We start from the raw sequence: 14,738 nt of genomic DNA, 5'->3' as shown, positions 1-14,738 counted from the left end.
TTACAAACCTTACAGATTACCAAGAATAAGTAAAGTTATTGATATTTGGCAACACCGATCCACTGCATTGACAAAACCAGAATCGATGCCTGTCTATTTCTCTCTGTTGTTTGTCCACCATATCAAGTATTCTCGCGGCTTCTTGTGAATATCCGATTTGTCTGGAACATTCTAGAATGTCTGCATGACTGTCTGTGCAGACATGTGTAAATGCAGCACCTTGTTCAATTTCAGCCAGTCTTAAGTGAGTTGATCGCTATCAAATCTGTTGTAATTTGCATGTTAATTGCAATTCACAGTATTAAATATTCATGGCAGTAGATTTATACAGTCATGGATAAATTTTTAAGTGGACGTAAGTGAACATTAGACAATAGTGAAGCATCAAGTGTATAGACGAGCGTGGATCTAAATATAAAATCAAGAAAATATACTTAAAGTTTGGGTTTACCAGTGATGAAGTAAATGAAGAGAAAAGACTCCTGTGTGTCATTTGCTCAGAAATTTAGAAAATGCTTCATAGTGAGTACATTAACAAACCCTGAGAAGCAGGGTTTGTTCAAGCACTTGTGAAACAAAAATCTCCACGGTGTATCTGGTCTGAATATTGTGTTGTAAATTTTTATAAATTATACAAAAATAAGACACCTAAAATCAAAAATCGTTTTTGCACTTTGTTTAGACATGGGTGCAGTACATTCAGCGTTACTATTTTATTGTGAGGCAAGGTGGTTATCATGTGGGAAATTTTTGCAATGTGTTTATGAATTAAGAAATGAAATTGCCATTTTTCTAGAAGAGGAGAATCAACTGGAAGCCGAGAAATTTAGAGATGGTTTATTTGTGATGGAATTGAACTACTTGGTCGATATATTCGAGAAATTAAATACCTTGAATCTTCAACTCCAAGGAGCAAATACACATATTTTGGATATGAGTAATAATAAAGTAAATGCTTTTTGTAGAAAATTGGAATTCTGGAACAGAAATTTAAAGAAAAAACCTAGCAGTGGTTACAAAAAATGAATGCATGTGTTAAAACTTACAAGGCTGAAGGATAACATGTGAAAGTTGTTTTTGTAACCGTAAAATCATTTAGCCATGCTGACAAAGAATTTTAAAAAGTATTTTCTTGCTGATGACAACTTATATGATGTTCTTGAAGGGCCGACTCGCTGCAACCCGTCATCCGCGGGTTGTAATGGGCGGCCTTCCAATTAGGTATGTCACAGTTCAAAAATATCTGGGTGTTATCCTTGATGAGAGACTTCTCTTCAAGGAGCACCTCCAGTTTGTGGCGAAGAGGGCTATAGACGCCTTCTTCGGCGTTCGTAGGGTGATCCATCCCGATTGGGGGTTGAATTACCGTACCATGCGTATTCTCTATAAAGGCGTTTGTGAGGCCATACTGTTGTACGCTGCGCCCGTCTGGGCTCATCGTTTGCGTTTTCAGTGCTATAGGGATATCCTCTTACGAGCCCAGAGACTTCTATTATTAGCGGTTGTCGGTGGTTACAGGACTGTCTTGCGAGAGGCAGTAACTGTGATCGCAGGCATCAAACCAGCGGACATTTCGGCTACAGAGCGTAGCCAGCGGTATATCTCAAAGAAGGCAGGTCTTCTTACCACCGGGTGTATGCGGGAAATTGAAGACCAAGGTTTTGACGCTTGGCAAGTTAGGTGGGCCGACTCTTTCACGGGTCGATATACGCATGGTATTTTTCCAGATGTTAGGGATTTGCGTGCTATTAGTTGGGTTTCCCCCAATCGGTATATAACTCAATTTCTTTCGGGACATGGTGCCTTTAGGAGTAGTTTGGCTAGGTTCAGGTTGGTTGATTCCGGGTTATGCCCGGAATGCGGAGTCGAGGACACAGCGGACCATGTCCTGTACACATGTCCCCGGTACGAGGCTGAACGTACCAGAGTTGGTAGGGAACTCGAGAGATTGCACTCCTTTTTGGATCTGCGAGTCAACTGGAGGACTCGCAGTGAATGGATGATAGTGGCTAGCTTCCTGAAATCCCTTGCCAAGGGCAGGGCGGCAGAAGGGATTTAGGTTAGAAGCCTGGGCGGTTAGGTTCCGTCTGGACAGTTGATTGACCGAAGGTAGGCGCTTAGGCAGCGTGCCTCGGTAGATGTATTGGTGGTATGATATTAAATACGCTGTCGGCGGAGTTGCGGCCGTTGTCGGCGGGCGGGATTATTCTCGCCCGGTGGGTGCGGTCGCGCTCCGACGAGGGCATAAGTGAGCTAACGACGCTGTCGGCGGGGCCTCTCTGGGTACTACTTCGGTGGTATGTGGGGGAGTCCTGGCGGCAGTCTGCGAAAGATGGTGAATGTCACGCGGGACTCCGTGATGGCGCTGTGCGGGGGTAGGCGTTAAGTCTCCTCTCCCGGGCGGACCGGAGCGGAGTCAGATTAGAAACTCATTTTGAGTATTAAGCGGGGTTCTTAAGGGAACTAGGTCTAAATTTCGATGTACAAACTTTAGTGGGAAGTTTATTTAAGAGGTTGTTAGTGCGGATCTGAGACATTCAGAAAGTGGCTCTTTTTAGTAGGATCTAGGCGCGGGGTCTTCTTTCCGCAGTTAGGTTTCCTAGCTTAGTTCTTGAGGGCGACGTGGTAGCTGCAGGTGTCCGTTGTCTTCATTCTGAAGGCATAAACACATAAATCTATCTCTGGGTGAATCTTTACCGATGTAGATGTCCCTCGGGGCATCTGCATCGGTGGCATCTCAGCGGGGCCTAGACTGAAAGCTGTGTGGCACAATCAGTTTGAGGGCGAGAAGATGTCTTCCGTTAAAGCCACTACTGGCTAGGAACGGAGGGGGTGGTGTAGCGACCGGACACGCTACGAGGTGGGATCTTCTCCCCTCGGGGGGGAATCGAGATGATGACAACTTAGTTTTAATGGTGTGTGAGGGGGGGCGACCAGAACGTCACTAGGCGGGTGTTTTCTCCTACGGGGTTGGGATGATGACAACTTGGTGGCAAGTTATGAGTGGGTTTGGGATCCATTTCGTATATTATTACCACTTTCAACATCCTACCTTTGTGAAACCAGGTTTTCTGCTTTTCTGCGGTGGTTGCTTCGAAGACACAATTTAGATCTCAGCTAAATATAGAAAAAGAACTTGGAGTGTCTATTTCTAATATTAAACCTTCCTTCAAAAAGCTTTGCTTTGCAAAACAGGCCCAAGGGAGTCACTAATAATTAAAAAATTTGTTTTTAATTTAGTGTTAATAAGTTAATTGTTAAGTAATTGTTGTGCAGTACCAATACCCATTCTATTTATAACTGTATCAGTGTGAATGTGTATTATATTATTTATTATGTCAGAATATATGTTTTTTTTGCTTTCCTTTCAGTAAATTATACATTTTTTAATTTTTTTTTCATATGCTTGTGCCCCCATTTAGTGTTATTACGCTCCCTTAGGGGCGCACCCCACAGGTTGAGAAACAGCCTTAGTGGAATTTCTAACCACATTATTAATATTTATCCATTTTCTAAATTTTTCACCTCTTTGACTAATGAATCAAATGAAAATAAGTGAAGTTGTTTCTGTTAAAATTAATAATTACTGTTATTATATGATTGTTTTTTTTTTTTTTAGGTGATAACTATCTAGTTTCTGCAAGTGAAGACAGAACTATTGCTGTCTGGGATCTTCGTACTTATAAACCTGTGACTAATAACATAACTGTTAGTATTTATTATTTTCTGAAATTTATTAACTTAGCAATATATAATTTTTAAGCAGGAGGAAAGTTGGCTGATTTTGCCTCACATTCAGAAAATATCCATTGCTTAATTACTTTATGTCGGGTTTCAGCTCTGTGTGTTTATTTAGGCAGGCCTTTGATTTTAATCACTGTAGTTCAGGAGAGCTTTTGTTTTTCATTTTCTGTGGATGTCATTAATTATAAAGAATAATCCTAAACAAATTTAAAAAAAAAATTTTATAATTAAGTAATGAATAGTTTTTTTTTGCTATTAAGCAAACTTTTATTATTACAAAAAATGTTTATACAAGTGGTTCCCAAACATTTCCGAGTTTCAGCGCCCTTTTTCAATTAAACTTAGTAAAAGTATGACTACTCGTAAGTGATAAAAATAAATAAAATTTGTGTATCTTTATTATTTAACTTTTTTTATTACTTTATTAACATTAAATTAATGTGATGGATGAACCTGCAAATCACTGTTCATTTTTTCAAATCGTGGAATTAAACTGGACATGGCTACTCTCATTTTCCTTTTCAACGTTGATTTTTGTTCTATACTTGCTTTTTATTATAGCGACCGCCGAAGACTCAGCTTCACAAAAATACAACGTCAAAAATAGAATTAAAATTTACTGAGCCTTGTCACTTAGAAGGAGATATTCATCTTTTATTGAAATCCAAAATTCTGTTAATTCCATGCTGCCAAATTTTGCTTTCAAACTGTTGTCACAAGATAACTTGGTAAGATTCTCTTCTTCCGCAGAAGTAAATTCAGATGGAGCACTAGTATTAAATGGATCTTGAATCCATGCAAATCTATCAAACTTTTCATTTTGAAAGTATTTCTCAAACCAGATAATTAGCTTTATTGAGTGCCCTTCAAACATGGTTTTTATATCTTGAGAGATCAAGTTCATTTGATGCCAAAAATTGTTGCAACATTAAAAAAAAATCTTTCTCTGCATTTGTATTCAATTTTCTTCTTCATAGTTTGATTTTTTTTTTTATAAAAGTTGATATTTTTCCATTGACTTCAAAAGGTGCATGTTTTTCCCCTGCAGAGAGAGATTAAGGGAATCTCATTTTTTCAAAAAAATGTCGCATAAATATGTCAGTTTTATTAAAAAATCAACATCAGTAAAATCTTCTGCATCTTTGTATCCTTCCTCTTCAAGGAAAATAAAAATTTCTTGCAGTAATTCAAAGGTACATAATAAAACTTTACCATGAGACAGCCATCGTGCACTGCTATAGTACAACAAAGACGAACGTTAGGCACCCATATCCTCACACAGTTTTTTAAAAAACCTTGCTTTTAATGGACGAGAGTTTATAAAATTTACCACATTCACCACACATTCTAACCTGATTCAGTGCAGGACTCGGATGCTTTGACAAAGCGCTTCCCTATAAATAATGCAATGGGTCCACAGTGCATTTGGTGCATTTCGACTAAGTGCCTGTAATCCTCCATGGCAGCCAGACATGGAGCGAGCTCGATCAGTACAGATAACAACGCCACTAGGCCAATTCAAATTATTTTCAGATATGAATATATCAGGAATCTTGAACAGGTCCTGAGCCTTCACTCCTTCAATGACATTTTTACAAAGCAGAAGATCTTCTTTAATATTATTACCATTTATACACCATAACATAAAAAATGAGCATCCTTATTATTATCATCCATAGCCTCATCTAGCTGCATTCCAAATTCCACTCCTTCAATTTTTTCAATTAATTGATTGTTGATATCCTCTGCCATATGTTTCATTCTCTGACTAATTGTGTTAAGGCATTTTTAAAAGCAGCTTTTCAGCAGACTTACCAACCAAGATGTTCATCACATCTACAGCAGCTGGTAGAATAAATTCTTCCGCGATGGTGTGAGGCTCCATACATTTTGCGATTCTGTAAGCCCCACCTTGTAAGATGGTAGCAAAATGTTGTTTGGTATTGATGCAGTCTTAAAAAATGTATTTTTTTCTTGTTTCAGTTCTTTTAACTTCTTGGCAAAAATATCACAGGTTTGCCAACCGTGCTGTGGTGATTAGCTTCTAAATTGCTCTTCAGTTTACTTGGAAGCATACACTCCATTGCCAAAACTTTCATACACGATACACATCGTGGTCTCTTTTCACCATTAATTTCTGTTGATGTAAAACCAAACTCTAAGTAACCATCATCGTATTTACAATATTTTCATTTCTTCACAGTCATGCCGCTGGTTGAAGACATACTTTCTTTATCTGCACTATTACGTTTATTACTGTTCAAAAATCGGTCCATCATTAAAGATACAAGAGCAAAAAATCACAAAACTATTTATCAAAGAGAAGAAACGAGAAGTAATACAACACTAACTATATTACATGAATTAATTTATATCATTGTTTATTTATATGAAGTGCTGAGTGTAATTTCAATAGACTTAAATTATAAACCGACTGACTGAATCGAGCTAGCAATGCTTGCTTATATGCTTTCTGCAAGATCTTCCAGAACAGTCCAAATCTGTCACAAAGGGTCTACACACCTCGACGTGTCTAGTGCGATCATACGGCACGATTGAGAAGGTGCAGCATTGCCGGCTCGCCTTTGCTAGAATATTTTGCACCGGCGACTTTACTTTTATATAGGATCAAGTAAAAACAAACCACACAAAAAAATCTAGGTATTTTTAGCTTCTGACATTGTTTTTTGTTTATTTAGGCCAAACATAGATGTCTTGCTTCAATTAATTATGAAGCTTTCACAATATTTCATGGCGCCCTTTTGAAGAGGGTGTGGCTCCCTGGGGCGCTGCGGCACACGGTTTAGAAATCACTGGTTTATACAGTTATAAACCAAAGTGTCCATTGTATTGTTAGAATACAGATTAAAGATCATATATTTGTATACATAAACATCTTTAGCTTTTTTTTCTGAGTTAGTTCTTTAAACTCCTTTATATGTTTAACTTGTTTAAGTTAAAATATTCAAGGAAGGGTTTTACATAAAATTATTGTATTATTAAAATCAGCAGTTTATGTTGTATGATTTTTCTCTCTATTTTTGTGTGCTTGAAATAAATTAACAATTGCTTTCCATAATATAAAGTCAAATTTTACTGAGGTCAGAATTTATTTGTTTTAAATTCTAACTTAATACACACAGCCTAAGTTCTCACTGGTAAACCGTTACATATTTAGGGTGAATCCTGGGATTCTCTAACCCTTTAAATGAGTGTTACATTTGTTTCAGTTGTCTCATCTGGTAAGCAGGTACTCTTTAAATAACCATTGCCAGCATTGATTCGGGATATAATCTTTAATTAATCATGAACTGGAGGTTTTTGAGTAAAATTGATTACACCAAATGTACCTTGTAATAATGTAATAAATTGTAACCATTTGGATACTATTCTGAAGATATTAGTATATGTATAATTTATTAATTCATGCTAGACTTGTTAAATACATTTACTTTTAATTCTATATAAATACCTTCTTTTTCTTTCAGCCCGGTTCATAGATTCTCAGAGACATTCCTATCTCATGGGATTTTATATACAACTTTTTAATGCTTTCCACATCAGGCAATATTATTCTTCTTTGCTTTGGTTGAAAGTTACTTAGAATTGTTTTTGAAGACCTTGTCTCATTATACCATCTCTCCCATTTCTGAATTTGAGAATATTTTGGTTGAATACAGCACCTTTCTCTCACCGATCTTAATTTAATGTCAAATGAAAAGTAATAATCTTGAGAATTTAGGTATAAAATATACAAAATCTTTACCTACAATAGTAAGATAATTATAGCATTTTGTTGTTGAATAAAGCACCATGGACTACTTTTATAACGTAATTTATTATATGCATTATAATTTGGTTTCAGCTTATTCAATATATTACTTTAAACATCATGCCAGTGTGATCAGACTGATGTTAAAAGGGATTTAATTAAGAAGAAATGCACAGTGATGTTCAGAATGGGTGCTCTTCTGTTGTTAGTTAGGATGATAAGTTGTCTGATTCACTTTCTCAACATTCTATTTTACTCATTATGTTTTTCCATAAACATCATTAATTTGCAGATAAATTTCAGCAGTTTTCACAATTCTTGTATTTAAAAACCACATAACAGACGTTACTTCATAATCTGTGGGTCCTTTAGTTATCTCAAATATTTTAATTGCTCAAATTGGAAACACACTGCATTGCCTGTATGAGCAGGTATGGTGAGCTAATAAACAAGGAATAACAATGTATGTGTATTTATGGGGTGATGATCACAGCAATCTGATGGCCATGTATGGAAAGGGTACTTACTTTCTGTACTCACATATGTTGTTAAACTATACTGATGCAAAATTTTCTTTCCTGATTATACTCAGGATTTACCTTTTATAATACTCGCATTTATCCTATTTTCAAAGTAATATTTTTTTCTTTATTGCAGTATTAGTCTTTAAAGAAATATGTGTAGTAGATTATGTAACATTATATTCACACATAGTATAGGGAAGTAACAGGAAAAAATCAGAAAATAAGCTTTCAAACTCCTATATTTTTAAAATTTATTTTTACTTTATTTGCATATTTAAGAAAGAGAAATTTTTGACTACTCTTCAACACAGTTGGGCTTATTTTAATTTTAATGTTTTACTGATGTTGGATATAAACCAGTGATATATTTTGATTTGATACTTTTCTAAGGTATGTAAAATAAAAATGTGACTAGTCGGAAAACAATATTTTTCCAACAATATTTTTCCAGTCTTCATGCAATATTTGGCCAACAATATTTGGTCCAGTTTGCATGCGGTTTGGCCCACAACATTCTTTTGTTTTACACATTCCTGGTGTTAAAAGCTGCTTTTTTGCTGACCGACAAGCTTTTTTCTGTCCAGAGGCTGCAAGAGGTTTGCATCCAACAGTTACTATGTGTAAACCTGTTCCACTGGATACTTATTCTCAATTTAACTCCACGGAAGATAATTTTAGATCAAGATTACCTTTTCTCACTAATAACTGATCCTGTTTTGGAGTAGTTTTTCTTTTACAGCCACATTTACCATTCCTTTGAGGTGAAAAGAAACCAGTTTCTTTAAAGTGTTGTAAAATATCATTCACTGACCCTAGTCCGATGCCACACTCAGAAGCTATTTGTTGTGTCAAAATGTTATGCTCAGAAAAATAAACAATTTTTGAACACTTTCTGGAGTTATATCCATTACTATATATTCCAAACACGTTGAACAAAGAATACAAAACTAGGATTTTGTAATAAAAATAAAATAAACTTTCACAAAACACTATTTATAACATGATGCTAAATAACCTCTTTCTTTCTTTTTCCTGTTTAGCCTCCGGTAACTACCGTTTAGATAATACTTCAGAGGATGAATGAGGATGATATGTATGAGTGTAAATGAAGTGTAGTCTTGTACATTCTCAGTTTGACCAATCCTGAGATGTGTGGTTAATTTAAACCCAACCACCAAAGAACACCGGTATCCACGATCTAGCATTCAAATCCGTGTAAAAATAACTGGCTTTACTAGGACTTGAACGCTGGAACTCTCGGCTTCCAAATCAGCTGATTTGGGAAGACACATTCACCATTAGACCAACCCGGTGGTATGATGCTAAATAACCAAAAAAAAAAAGCAATAACCTCACAGTAGACAGAACTTAAAGAATGGCTGTGGTCAAGCAGTGTAGCTACATTACAGACATAAATTAAAACTTTCCTATGTTCTGATTAATTTGCACACTATTGTAGGTGATAGCATTATTTGTAGGTGATTACATTATATAGACTGAAATTCAGTATAAGGATTTTGCGATTTTTCAGAGCTGATTGACATTTCAAAATTTTGACAGCGGGTGACAGCATGTTTCCACTCTATGAATTGGGCTTTTGGCTCATATATTACAATTTTGGCTCAGAACAGTTGTATATTACCATTTTTCATTGACAGTAATGCTCCATAAAATTATATGTTCTTTGAAAGAAAAGGGATGAGTATTGTATATGTACAGTTTTTGATCGACTTTAAAGGGACCCTTCTGCTTTTCACTTTTGATAGTGATGAACAGTGTTTTATGTTGTGCAGAATTTCATATAAATATGTTCTACATGCTATCTTGAAATCAAGGTGTCACATCACGTAAGATTCATCTCTGTGTGTGCAGCACATGGGTGGGGATTAGATGAGGGCCCATATTTTCTTATTTACTTTTTATTTTATACGTTGATAAAAAAAATTGTGTACTTATTTTTATTCTTTTTTTGTAAATTTTTGTCTACAGGTGAGCTGTAATAAGTCATTTCCTATGAGTATGTATTACAATAATAATTTATTATACATCGGTGATAATCAAAGTTATTTACATATCATTAGTATCAACAATGGTGTATTCAAGAAGCGTGGTGTAAGTGTATTAATTTTGTTTTTATTGACTGTGTATTATTGCTTTTTAGTTTCTTTTTTTTCAAATAGCATAAGAATGTAGCAAAATACTAATAAAGTTATTCACAATATTTAAATTTTTTCTTTTGTGCTCAGCATTCCCAGGTGTTATTTTACAGAAGGAAGGACATAGCTTAGTTTTTGATAAAACATCTAATGTCCCTTACCTCACCACAGTGATGACTTTTACTGCCTGCTTTATTAGTTTAACTGTAAAAAAATGAAAAAACAAAACGTATATATATATATCTGTAATGTATATGAATCTATGCAGTCAGTCAACAGATGTTTACTGCGTATGATAGTCTGAACTCTTCCGATATTACTTTTGGCAGCTATAGTGAACTGGCATCTGCTGTGAGGATTAACAGACTAAATGTAATGATTTAGTGACTAGGGCTACTTCCTTTGCTAAACTGAATCATTCAATACTAACTAATAATGAATGTAATTGTATAAAAATGTATTCTGTAGAATTAATATAGATTGGCTATGTTTTAACAATTTTTTCTACCAAATTAGATTAGATTAGATTAGATTTAGGAAATCTAAAATTAAAGAGTTCTAAATATTAACTAGTTAGGAACAAGCCAAATAGATCAAAAAGAACTAATAACATAGTCAAAAATATCTAAAATCGTAATTGAGTCCGTACTTTGTTTTATTAAAACTAAATCCGTGTAGACCGTTGTAACAAAACAAGGACAATATTTTCACCTAGTTCAGATCATATTTTAAAACCATAACAATCCATTCTTATAACTTTGGAAATATTTACTATAAACTATTTATATAGCATTAATAATTTAACCAAAATCTTATTAGAAATATCAATCGATCTGAAGCAGTCTTGTCTTTCTATGTCGATATTATTCTATGAAGGAAAAGTAAATGCTAAAATAAATCCAATAAAAGATTAATAATTTCAAAAAATGAATTAAACAATATAGAACGTTTTAAGGATAATCATAAAGAATAATCAAATGTACAAAAATATTAAATAGATTACATGGTATCACATCGGCAGTTAACTATAATGACATCTCACACACATTTTTTTTTTATAACACAATCACAGTGGAAGAGTACATGTGTTGTGAACGCTGTACACTTAAAAAGCTTGTTATTAGTTTTCAGCAAGGTACAGAATTGTACAATTATTTGTCATTTGACTATCAGTATCAGTCTAATTTTACGTTTGGTTTCCGTAATGACTGTAAACATTGTACATCAGAGATTGTATTTGATCTTCTGCAATAGAAGAATAGCCTATTTTTCTAATTAAAAAAAAGGCAGTAAATAGTAATCCTTAAAAAATTGCAAAATAACATACCTTTTGATAAAAAAGTTGCCTGTTTGCAGAAGGTAATCAAGTTTTATAGTGGACATCACTAATGTGTGTAACGTAGATATTCAGACACTTGTTCAAAGTGCGAAGTCCTCAATATGAGTTAAGTTTGTATTTTACAGGAATAAAATATAGTTTTATTTGTAAAATGAATGTAGCATTTTGTTGTTAATTTTCATGTATTTCTGAATATAGCTTTCTGAAATATTCCAGGTGTAGTAGTAGTTATATGAAACATGCACTTTACCTGCTTATAGGCATAAAGAAGTAAAATTATTATCAATAATGGCAAATTATTTGTATCAATAATTAAATATAAATCTTAATGATAACATATATGAATTTTGTTTTTTTATCCTGAATTAATTTATGGTAAAATCAGAATCAGACTTTTGATCGGCTGCTAAAAATAAGTAGGTTGCAATACAGTGTGGTGGATGTTAAGTAGCTATTGGTAATCTATAATCTTATTATATGTCCTCTATAAAGTTTTCTAAAAAAAAAAAAAACTAAATGCTTACTAAAAAAACATTAAAAACAAATTACTGTTCAATAGTCTTCTTGCTCTTGAGTCAAGAGTTTTGGAATGAACTTGGCAGTGACATGTTGAGTTCGTAATTTTTCAGTTATATTTCTGTGATATGAAGTCACCAAAATCAGAGTCTCTTCTACTATCTTGCGAACTGTTAAACATCAATTTTATCTCACAAAATTGATCAATAAGGTGATGTGGAACATTTCTGTTGATGTCCTTCCTGAACGAGCGATGACTTAATTTGATTCTCTGCCGCTTTTAAGACACCTGAACCATCTGTAGCACTGTGTCCAGCACAGCGAGTCCTCTCCCTAAGCCTCTTAAATCATGTTGTGTAATTCAGTAAAATTTCTATCAAGCTTGACTCAAATTTTCACTGCAGCTCTTGATTTGTGCAAGTTACACTCGTTGCAAATGTTGCTGATAGTACTAAACAACTACTTTGAATAAACATGGAAAAACTAATGATCGTAGATATGTGCAGATGGTAGGAAATTGTCTGTTAGTTATTGCACAGTGGAGTAAAGCTGACTCCAAATCTCAAAATATCTCTGTAGACCTACTAAACTCCTGAAGCCTTTCCATTGAATGAAGACGCTTTGCCAGTCTACCCAAAAAAAAAAAAAAAATAGTATGGGCTGCTCACAAAAGGAACGCCCTGTACTATGCTGAAGCATTTCAATTTTCAATCTTTCTATAGAAAGGCTTTACTTCAGCAGTTCAAGTAAGTTATTTTCAACCGACCTCCCTGTAGCCCAGACTTGGTCCTCAGAGGTTTACCAACTTTTCACTTAAATGAAAATCTGCGAGCTGGTCAATATTTTGAAATCATTGAGGAGATTAATTATGGGATTAATGAAATGAAGCTCTGCAAAAGCTGATGTTACAAAACGGTGACCATCTGAATGTTGATACCTATGTGAAGTAATGCAGGTGTTTAGATTAGTTATACGTAAAATAAATATTTTCCTATTTATTAATTTTAACCGATCAAATTACATTTTGAGATGGTGCTTGTATAATACTGAAGCCAGAAATTGTTTACCTCTTTCTATTCCTGAAACATTTTTTATCGGTTTCACAACATTAATAATATTGGCTTTGTTAATTTCAGTACTTTCACCTCGATGCTAAACCTCATCATAAGTTAACATCTGTGTGGCATGGTACTGGATGTATAATGGTTGGTTCTACTGATAAATCTGTTAAAATATATGCTCCTACTCAACCTCCTGAATTAATTTCAGAACTGAATGAAAGAACTGGAGAAGTAGCTACAGTAAGTAATATTATTTGTCTATCTTTTCCTGAAATTTTTGAAAATATGTTTGATGAAAGTTTCAGTTTAAATTCATTCTTACATGATTGTTATTGTCAGAAAAATTAGAAGCCGTGATTAGAAATATGATGGTTTACAGAATCCTTAATCGATTCCATTAATTTGTACAATAGTAATGTAAAGAAAGAGATAGTATGAAACTTTATTAATGCTGCATGATCTTATGTAAATATGTTACATTAAATCTATACATAAATTAAAGATGAATGTAATTTTTAAAAAATTTTTATTTACAGATAGATTACTGCAGTCCAGTTTTGGCAATCGGCTGTACTGACAACTCTATTGAAGTATGGCAAACTGAAGATGCATTTTGTTAATTGTAATGGCACTCGGATAATTGTAATACAACTACTCAATAGCAGTTGGATGTTGATTTAAGATACAATATTAAATTTATCCAAACAAATGTACAAAACAACTAGACTTACAATTTCAATTTCACAGCATATTTTCAAGTGATTACTCTAGCAAAGATATATATCTTTCGATGAACAAGTTTTGCCAACTTGTTCTGCATTCTTTAATCTTTCAGTGAAGTCTAAACTATCTAAAAATAAAATACAGGTTTACCTGATTATTTTTTAAAGTAATTAATATCTAACATTAGAAATATTATTTCATTGCATTTTTTAAGTTCATTAACTTTATACATATATATTATTATATATATATATATATATATATATATATATATATATATATATATATATATAACACAAGTTTTAATATTCCCAGGTCTAGAATAGAGCAGTTATTTTTTTACTTCATTAAGATCTTTCTGTAACCTTCAATTATAATAATAGTACTTTGGTGTTCTAAGACAGTACAGTTACGTTCTTCAAAGTATCATACTAATCAATCAATCAGTTGATGAAATCACTTATTCTAATTTTCTTATTTATAATTTTAGATGACATCAACTATTATCTATTAATAAATGCTAACAACATGCAATGAAACTGGACTTTTCATTGCTTTTTGATTATTGATCAATAATAACTAATTTATTAAACATCGTTGTGGCTGTTGGTAATTTATCCTTTTTTCTCACTTATCAATTTTAGGATGCTGCTCTCAGTTTACTAATCCCTAATGCCAATATTTGAGCTATTGCAATGATGAAACTTGTTAATAGTGTTTCTTAAAATAAATTAAATTTCTTACATTTTTTATTTATTTTTATGAATTGCCTATAAATCATATTAGAAAATTATTTTTTCTTAATCTGGCTGAACAATTTATATTTTACTTAATTTTATAATGTGTATTTAAACTACTTAATTCAGATAAGCTAATTAATTTTACAAATATCTCTTTATATTT

At 33.5% G+C, this 14,738-nt stretch overlaps 1 protein-coding gene across 3 annotated transcripts in view; it reads left to right on the top strand.

The window, feature by feature from the left end:
• The window catches only part of LOC142320840 (F-box/WD repeat-containing protein 9-like), a 29,291-nt gene extending 15,248 nt beyond the window's left edge, over positions 1–14,043 (top strand). For all 3 annotated transcript variants that reach the window (XM_075358817.1, XM_075358819.1, XM_075358818.1), the window contains 4 exons: positions 3,620–3,708; positions 10,030–10,152; positions 13,188–13,352; positions 13,649–14,043. In XM_075358817.1, coding sequence (XP_075214932.1) covers positions 3,620–3,708; positions 10,030–10,152; positions 13,188–13,352; positions 13,649–13,732 — 461 coding nt within the window. In that variant the 3' untranslated portion in view covers positions 13,733–14,043. The remainder of the gene's footprint in view (positions 1–3,619; positions 3,709–10,029; positions 10,153–13,187; positions 13,353–13,648) is intronic.
• The last annotated feature ends 695 nt before the right edge of the window (positions 14,044–14,738 follow it).

The sequence above is a fragment of the Lycorma delicatula genome, chromosome 3 (assembly GCF_047948215.1).
Source record: "Lycorma delicatula isolate Av1 chromosome 3, ASM4794821v1, whole genome shotgun sequence".
Classification (NCBI taxonomy): domain Eukaryota; kingdom Metazoa; phylum Arthropoda; class Insecta; order Hemiptera; family Fulgoridae; genus Lycorma; species Lycorma delicatula.
The sequence above is the reverse complement of the archived record's forward strand: the minus strand, read 5'-3'. Positions and strand labels throughout refer to the sequence as shown.